We start from the raw sequence: 9,312 nt of genomic DNA on the forward strand, positions 1-9,312 counted from the left end.
GTATAGACCAGCTAATGTATTTTTACATCTTACTGTGAAATAGTACTATGTGGAGACACCACACCACTGGTGGCTGTCAGTCTATTTTGTGCAGGTTTTACAATTTAAAATAACAACAAAATAACCTTTTCCTATAAAAGTCTTTATGTTAAAGAATTTCTTTCAAACGAATCATTGTTTCTCACGATTTATCATTTGTGCCATCAAATTACAACAGCCAGAACATTCCTCTTCTACACCAGTGAGTTGGTCAATGATTTAGCCCTTTCATCCACCAGATGTTGCTAATGTGCTGCTGTGTAAGTGACAAACTAAATATAATGAAAGAAAAAAGAAAAACTAGCGAACAGGGAGCTGGGTGAACCATGGCAAAGGTAAAAATGTAGACCTGTAGTCTTTGCATTATAATATAGTCAACAAGTCAATCTCTTTTCGCTCTGTGAGTGATAATTGAACAACGTGATGACAAGATAATTTCCACAGAACAATGTCCAAGTCAAAATCTTGCACATTTGTACCAGTCAAAGTTCACTTTATGCAATAACTCGTCCCTGGAGATGTGACACACACCCTGAAGAGATTTACTTCAACATTGCATTATGTGCCAGTCACTTCTTAGTGGTTAAACAATTTAGTGAAAGATTAGTATTAACAAAATGCGTGAAGGTTTAACAGCCGCGCTGGAGGAGTGGAAATGTCTGGAAGACGAATATCAACAACTTCAGGTAAGACACGGACCAAAATCAGCTGACAGAATCAGATGTTTCACATACAGCAGTTGTATAAGTCTTAACATACTGTTTGCTTTCTGTTACTCAAACCGCATGATGATATGTTTTTAATATCTATCTCTCTTAATCTCTTGTAAAACCATATATCAATCATGCTTGAGTTCATGTAAAATGGCTGTGTTCCAGATTGTAATGTTTTATATTCCAAAAAGGTTTAAATGTTTCCTGTAATCTACATTTGTGTTCTTCTCATCCAGGAGACACACAGAATGTACTTACAGAAACTGGATGAAATTACAAAACTACAAAACAGCTGCTCTTCCTCCATTTCCAGTCACCGCAAACGACTGCAAGAGGTATCCCTTCTGGTGAATAAGTAAGTTTACACACACACACACACACAGATTTAAAGTAACACACACTGATAGTTCATCCAGTCATACACACACATACATGCACACAGACCCAAAGGAGTGAAAGAAAGACTTGCTGATAGACAAAGTGGACCCATCTCAGCTCAACAAACATCTCATGATACAGACCTATCTCATGCACTTATATCATTCATCAGATGCAGCACAGGACCCGCAGAAGATGCTAAAACCGTGGATGAAATCAAAGAGAAAATAAAGACGCGACCAAATGCTTTCTTTGAAATGGAGTCTTACCTTCCCAAGAAGAATGGGTAATGACTATTATTTAATCAAAAGCCCCAACATACAAGTTGAAAATGCATAAAGATTGAACAATTACATACATTACGATTATGATTGTTTCATATTTCAGGTTGTACCTCAGTCTGGTTCTTGGAAATGTGAATGTGACTCTTCTCAGCAAGCAGTCAAAGTAAGTAACAACTATCAAAGCTAAGCCAAACATTTCCCCACTTTTTATTTGCGTGGTAACATTTGTCTGGTTAAACAACATTTTTCAGTCAGTTACTCTTCTAGGTGTCACTCAGTGAGCTAATTTATCACAGAATCCAGATTCAATCACTGATGCTCCAATAATCAAAGAAGGACTTTAATTTGAGACCTGAATTTGTTGCATCCTTGTCAGATTTGCCTACAAAGATGAATACGAGAAGTTCAAGCTGTGTCTCACAGTCCTCCTGCTGCTGTTCTCCTTTATATGCTATTTCTTTGTGAGCTACAGGTAAACATCAACGTATCACACATCAACACTGAGTTTATTACATGGACACTGCATGTACTGTATGTCTAAATCCAGCACTTGTCTTATGTCCCGGACTTTAGATTTCTTGATGCAATCCTCAATTTCCTGCTGGTGTGGTACTATTGTACATTAACTATCAGGGAAAGTGTCCTCATCACCAACGGCTCCAGGTCAGTCCTGCACACTGCCTTCATCCTACTAAAAGAATGCAACTACTATATGTTTTATGAATCAACTAATCATTATGGTAGTTAATCATCTTTAGAAAATATATGTCATGAACTTTTAGAAACTTAAGTGTAAAAACATACAATATAAATATTTAATGAAATGTGTCCTGCACCATAGAATCAAAGGCTGGTGGGTTTTTCATCATTACGTCTCAGCTTTTCTGTCCGGTGTGATGCTGACATGGTGAGTAGAGGAAGATAAAAACCCAACAGATTAACAACAATTGACAATGAAACTTTATTTTAACACATTCAACTCAGGAAATGTCATTAATACGATGCTTGCTGATTGGTTCATACCTGTTTTTGTTCAAATACATCTGTTAAATTACCGTTTACAGTCTGTGTCATAACAAATTTCCTTCCTTTCACCCTGAAGGCCAGATGGGATCCTGTACAAAACATTCAGGAACCAGTTCCTTGCCTACTCCTTGTATCAAAGTAAGGTCAAAGTACTTGAAATACATTCATAGTTTTAACTTTACTGAATGAAACCAAAGCCTGATCAGTGCTTCTTTCATCTTAAACACACAGGTTTTGTTCAGTGTCTGCAGTGCTATTATCAGAGTGGGTGCCTGTACAGACTACGAGCTCTGGGAGAAAGACACAACATGGATCTGACCGTGGGTAAGGTACACCAGCCAAGGACACATAATACAGACACACTCACACAGCTATATCATTATTAAATATTTAGTAAAAACCAACAATGCTCCATCAAGCATGTCCGGGGCTCCAAGTTGTCACTGCTAATAAACAAATGTGTGCGGAGTTTAAAAAGTGATTCTTCTCTGCTTCCTGTTTTTAGAGGGATTTCAGTCATGGATGTGGAAAGGGCTGACGTTCCTTTTGCCCTTCCTCTTTTTTGGTCATGTGAGTACAGTCTGTGATGCTGAGATGATTTGTAATTTGTACTTTGAGAAATTTCCTCTAACTACTGCTTAGTTTTCATCAAATATGCTTTGTCATGGTTTAGTCTGGATGACACAGGAAAGGTGATTAAAAAAAAACCTGATGTCATTCTAGACTTATCCTTCGTGTGCCTGATTTGAGACAATCTTTAGGTTTTGATCTGGATAACAGCCTTAACCTTTAACGTTGCATTTATCCCCCCTTAACGATATAAACCCTTAAGTCCTCATGTGTTGTCTTGTAGTTCTGGCAGCTCTTCAATAGCCTGTCTCTCTTCAGAATGGCTCAGCTCCCAGACTGTAAAGAATGGCAGGTCAGTGCTTCAATGGTCATACAGTTTAACTGTTTCCCCCTGTTCTTTCTTTCATAGCTGTTAAATATTTACTTTATTTATTTATCTTTCATCTAGTCAGAAGTAGAGCTTCTTATTTGCTCAAACTGTCTGTTTACATCGCCAGAGGGTTGATTAAACAGTGTCTTCACATTTTCTCAGATAAATTCCTGACAGCCCATCAGTGTTACGTTACAATGAGTTTTTGTATCAGTTTTTTTGTTGTTGTTGGTGTATAAATACAGTTTATTCGTGAAATCAGCCTCATGAATTTCCATTTGTATGTTTGAAAGCAACTCGACATTAATACTTAATCCCCACCCATATATCGAGAAAATGCTTACAAATTCAGGCTTTTATGCTTACTCACATATTGTTCTTTATGTTGCATGTGATGCCAGGTCTTGATGTGTGGTCTCTGCTTCCTTATTCTGTTCATGGGAAACTTCCTCACCACTGTTGCCGTCGTCCGTCAGAAGGTCAAGAGCAGGAACCAGAAACCAAAGAGCCTGTGATACATCCTAATAAACCAAAAATCAACATGTCCAAAATGTACAGTAGATACATAAATATAAAGAATGTTTTATAATCAACCAGTCACCATTAAAAGTTGAATTGTGTTCCAAAATGCCTCCAAATACCTTTGTATATATTTTACTTTCATAGTAAGAGCAATGAACAATGAATAAAAGCACCCTCAAATAAAATAAATCATCTGTAAATGTTGTTGCATTTTTACATATTTTGTGCTTGTGCATACACGTCTCTTAATTGTGTTTGATTGCAGCCATTTATTCCTTTTTTGGCCTTTTATCTGGTTAGGCGTGAGTTTCCCTGTTCTTAAAATGAAGTTAGAAACAGTGTATATAATTGAGTACATTCACTGATGTATTTAAGTACAACTTTAAAGTACTCGACTTGAGTATTACTATTTTCTGTTACTTTACACTTCTACTTCATTACATTACAGAGGGAAATAACATATGTCTGAAAGCAATAGTTAGTTTGCTGATTTAGATTTTATGTAAAAGAGATGATGAGTCTATAAAATATGATTCATTGTTATAGATATTATATATTATGCTATAAAAATACCTGTATTCAAATGTTTACTTTAAATTACAGGAGTATTAGCAACAAAATGCACTTAAACTAGCAATAGTAACTGAATTCATTATGCAGAACAGCCATGTCAGTGTTATATTACTGTATATTTTTACATAATTATTATTTAGGTATTCATGTATTCATATTTTAATATTGTAATTTCAAGGTGGATTTAATGTTAATAAATCTAATGTACAACTCTGAAATGAAATAAACTACAAGTATAAAGTATAAGATAGACAGACAAATACATTAGTAGAGTACTTTATTATCCCTAATTGGATATTGCAGAAAAACAAACTAAAAGCAGCATGTGGAAAAACAAAGAGGTAACTAAGAAGATAGAAATGTTAAATATAAATAACTAAAATTAAAAGCAATACAAAGACAACTAAAAACTAAGACAATACTTAATTTAGAATGCAATAGATTATAAGGAAGATTATTCTGTACAGGGTTAGGACAACATATGGCAAAGTGCTTCATTTGAATTTCATAGATGAGTATTATGAGTATAACTACAGTGACTTTATACATACATACACAGTATACACACAGTTGCAAGTTACATCACTTGAGTACTAATTTACTTTCAGTGCTGACAGGGTTCACTCTGCTCCAAAATGAGAACTTACTTTTGACAGTACAAATACATTTTGGTGTCAGTAGTTCTGAACTTCTGCTTAAGTAAGACGTTGAATGGATTGCAGCAGAGTATTGCTCTAATGTGGCATTGCTACTTTTACTCAGGTAAAGAATCTGATTGGTGTTAATACTTAATAATAATTTCTGCTTAAGTATTACTTTTAACTTCTTTACTCGGGTAAAGAATCTGAATACTTCCACCACTGCACATAACAGCTGAGCACTGCAGGCAGAAAACCTCGGGGCTATCTACCATGCACAGTGTGTCCTTGGTACTGTGAACATGGACACCCTTTGAATTGAAGGGGACAGATATGTTTGATTATTGTACCTCTCAGTCTGTCAAGGATACACGGTCTGTTCAACCGGTTACATTACATAACCATGACCCTTGGCCTGCTGCACGTCTGCAGTTATTTATTATAGCGGGTACATATGCTCAGTCACATTAGGTAATGTATTTGTAGTCGGGTCCAAATTGAGACACCTGTCCGCCGAAATTATAAATAAATATGCTTATTTTTTAACTCTGTTGGAGCAGAAGTGCTTTAAAAAAAAGCACACATCTGTAACAACAGAAAAAAATTAAAATATCCCGAGTTTAGATTCATTTGGAGTTAGAAATACAAGAGTCCCTCCCCCCCACGGTCAGGATCGAGTTGGTTTGATCCTACATGGCGTAAAGTTTCCTTCCGCGTTGAGGACAGTGTGAGCCTGACACAAAGAGGGGAGGCGAAGGTAAGCACCAGATTCACATCTCTGAAGGGTTTTACATCGAGCTGTAGTCTGTGGCAGTCTGTGGGAATTACACGTCAGCGTTAATAGACTCAAACTGAACCTGGAAACTGTAAATACAGAGGAAATATTAAGGTATTTCAGTAAAAAACAACATTAGCTTAAGAGAAGTGCTGACTCCAGTGTTACGCAAACTTGTGTCTCTCTGGAGAAAGTCCTTTTTAATTGGTGTGTGTAGGTTAAGACACATTAACGCTCTTAAGCTTTGCAGGTATCATACTGTGGCCTACATTGTTTAGTCTCTGAATTAACCTGTACTTCTGACAGTATCATGCTTTCAGCCAGTGTTGTAACACGTCCAGGGAATAGTCGGGGCCCTAAGTCCTCTCCCGATGGGCTATCGCTCATCTTCCTCCTTATATCTGACCGCCAGAGGTATTTTCTGAATAGAAAACATCTCATTAGCTGTGACTTAACTCCATTAAAACAGATAAAACCGGTGTCTGCCTTACATGTAATCCACCAACTCTGTTACACAACTATTTGCTTTAAGAGGAGGGGAATTGTCAGGATGAACTCCAGTAAACCTCGTCCATGTCTGATTCATTGATCATTTACACCCCCAGTGCTAACTGATATTAAAGCTTATTTCTCTTGGCTTAATTGGCAACTAACCAAAGTCTCACATGGTGTTGGATACTCCTACTCTTCACACAGTGGCTCTGTGTCAGAGGGGGTTGAGAGAGGTGACCAGACCGGTAAGACTTTAATTAGTATTTGAGGTGAACTTGCTCTAAGGTAAGGTGTTAACTCTCATTAATCACAGTTGAATAATGATGAGATTAAAAGCTGCCTGTGCTGCTGTGTGTGTAGGTGTGTGTGTTACTACCTGTGGTACTTGTTGGACACAGGAGGTGTTGGTGTTTTCAGGTTGGGGCTGCTAATTGCTGCGGCTGGGAGATCTCTAAGTAAAGTAGTCGCATGGATACTGTATCACAACAGACAGGACGCACTGATACTGTACAAGTGATGGAGGTTGTCAGCAGTTTATGAGGTACATCTAGCTAAAACTAACATGATAATATATATATATACTGGGGTGGACAAAATCTACATTCATTTCAACTGCATTACAGATTGTTAAGGTATCACATAACTGCAGCTATGGATGGGTATTGGGTAAATGGGTAAATTGTTTTCTGAGTTTTTGCATTCAGCTGCATTAGATTAATATCAGTGTAAAACTTCTGTTGCTGCGTTTAAGAAGGACTTTGTTATAGCAGCTAATAGTGCTCCCACATCTGATGGATTGGCCAGGCAGGTATATTGGCTAATATGAGCTTATCATCTTATCTGAGATTTCTGCTTTTAAAACCCACAATAAATGTCTTTACGGAAATGCAGACCAATTTAGAAACAACGTTGGTGTTACGTAGTTTGTCAACCAGAGAGCACTGACACGGTTTCCTCTCAGTATATATCGTAGTCACAGTTATTTGATAATTAAATGAATGTGGTCCTTATTAGAAGAAGAATATTGTCATCAGACTTTAAAAACTCTCAAATATCTATCAGTGTCTGTCTTCCCGCATTGATCAGGTTATAGATTTGGTTAAAGACACTAGTGAGTACTATTTTAGTAGACCAATTAAACATATTAACAAAGCTACTGTGTTTTAAAAGCTCAAAACTTTAGTGAATTTTAGTGTTTGACTTGGTTTGAAATGCTTGCTGTCTATTGAATAAGAGACGGACACACACTTGTATTCAATATATAGAAAATATCATTAAAATCACGGGAAGTGTTTTTGACCGTGTTGGGTTTTCACCTGAGCACAGTATTACACGCCCTGAGGTCACTGTGACTCGACATGGCACACATGTATCTCTGTACGTAGTAACTGAAGTGTTTGCTTAATGTATCGGTGAGTCAGCAGTCTAGTAGTGAGCAAGCAAGTTTTTTTCTTCTAGTAAGTGTGTGTATATGGCTTTGTCAGTTTAACTGTTGTGTAGCTGTGGGCTAGCCAGTTTAATGGATCACAACCCGATCTCATTGTTTTCACTCTTTGAACCAAATTGAAACCTGAGCGCTCAGAACATGAAGTCCTTTCGTGCTCAGTGTGAAAAGATCTGCTGTCGTTGATGCATGACAAATTCCTGATGTATGGGAAGCACTGGGTGACAGTGTTATAGTATGTAGAGCCAATTATCCATAATTCTTGCACAGAAGCCATCGTTGTATGGTATGGCATGTGGAGTACTGCTCATACACACACACACACACACACATATATGCAGTCACATTGTTCTGTGCAGCACTTTAACCAGTTTTCTCTAACGGTTATAGAGAGTTATGAGATACGAATACCTTTAGCATGCATACAACTTGTACAACTATAGTTATAAAAGATAATGGTATTTTTTTCATTCTACATAATGAATACAGTTTAATACCTTTTATTTAATTAACTCACTTAACCATGGAAGTTCCCTTAACTTATATCTGAATAAAAACACTGAACTCACCCTATGTGATTGGCCACAATCAGTATCCATTATTCTCTTAATCACTGGTTGAGTTACTCTTTTTCTGTTTACTTATAATGGTTTGATTAATGAACGCATCACTGCAAACTGCAGTGAAAATGCAAACCTGTTTCTGATTGTTATACGTTTAAAAAAAATCTATAACGTGAAGGGAGAAGATAAAACAAACTTTATTTAAATATTTGCAAGCTCAAACAACAACAAGTATTTACATTAAGGCTAATCTATAGGAACAGTGAACACCCTAATCCAGAGATCCGGAGAAAAAGAGTGAGAGAGGAGGTCAAAGTAACTATAAACAAACTATAGGAACGCACTAATCCAGAGATCTGCAGTGAGAGAGAAGGTCAAACAAATTATTTACATATTTACAAGCTATAGGAACACCCTAATCCAGACCTCCGGACAGAAAGGATGAGAGGCGGTTAAACGTGCACACCACACTTACTGCGCATGACACAAGAGGAGAGGAAGAGACCCGGTGCTGTTGGGAGAATAGCTCTGAGCAGCATTGCATTGTAATGATACACTGCCCGTCCAAAAAAAAAAAAAAGTCGCACACTCTAATGTTTAGTTGGACCGCCTTTAGCTTTGAGTACGACACGCATTCGCTGGGGCAAATTTTTCCGATAAGCTTCTGCAATATCACAACATTATCTGTCCAGAGTTGCATTCATTTTCCGCCAAGATCTTGTATTGATGATGGGAGAGTTGTCCCGCTGCGCAAAGTCTTCTCCAGCACATCCCAGAGATTCTCATTGGGGCTGAGGTCTGGACTCTGTGGTGGAAAGGAAGTCTCATGCTCCCTGAACTCATTCGCAATGTGAGCCCGATGAATCCTGGCATTGTCATCTTGGAATATGCCCGTGCCATTAGGGAAGAAAAACTCCATTGATGG

At 37.4% G+C, this 9,312-nt stretch overlaps 2 protein-coding genes across 2 annotated transcripts in view; both read left to right on the forward strand.

The window, feature by feature from the left end:
- The first annotated feature begins 205 nt into the window (after positions 1-205).
- Positions 206-4,102, forward strand: LOC118342152 (ion channel TACAN-like). Its single transcript, XM_035680604.1, has 12 exons — positions 206-725; positions 989-1,107; positions 1,303-1,416; positions 1,518-1,577; positions 1,791-1,886; positions 1,988-2,077; positions 2,256-2,321; positions 2,517-2,578; positions 2,672-2,764; positions 2,946-3,010; positions 3,294-3,362; positions 3,782-4,102. Exons 1-12 carry the CDS (start codon positions 657-659, stop codon positions 3,893-3,895), a joined length of 1,017 nt encoding a protein of 338 aa, XP_035536497.1. The 5' UTR covers positions 206-656; the 3' UTR covers positions 3,896-4,102.
- Positions 4,103-5,825: 1,723 nt separating this feature from the next.
- porb (P450 (cytochrome) oxidoreductase b) overlaps positions 5,826-9,312 on the forward strand; it is a 20,889-nt gene continuing 17,402 nt past the window's right edge. Inside the window, exon 1 of the mRNA XM_035679928.1 lies at positions 5,826-5,870. The gene's annotated coding sequence lies outside the window, so the exon portion shown is untranslated. The remainder of the gene's footprint in view (positions 5,871-9,312) is intronic.

This window comes from Morone saxatilis, unplaced genomic scaffold, assembly GCF_004916995.1.
Source record: "Morone saxatilis isolate NCDOM2014 unplaced genomic scaffold, NCSU_SB_2.0 Contig8, whole genome shotgun sequence".
Classification (NCBI taxonomy): domain Eukaryota; kingdom Metazoa; phylum Chordata; class Actinopteri; family Moronidae; genus Morone; species Morone saxatilis.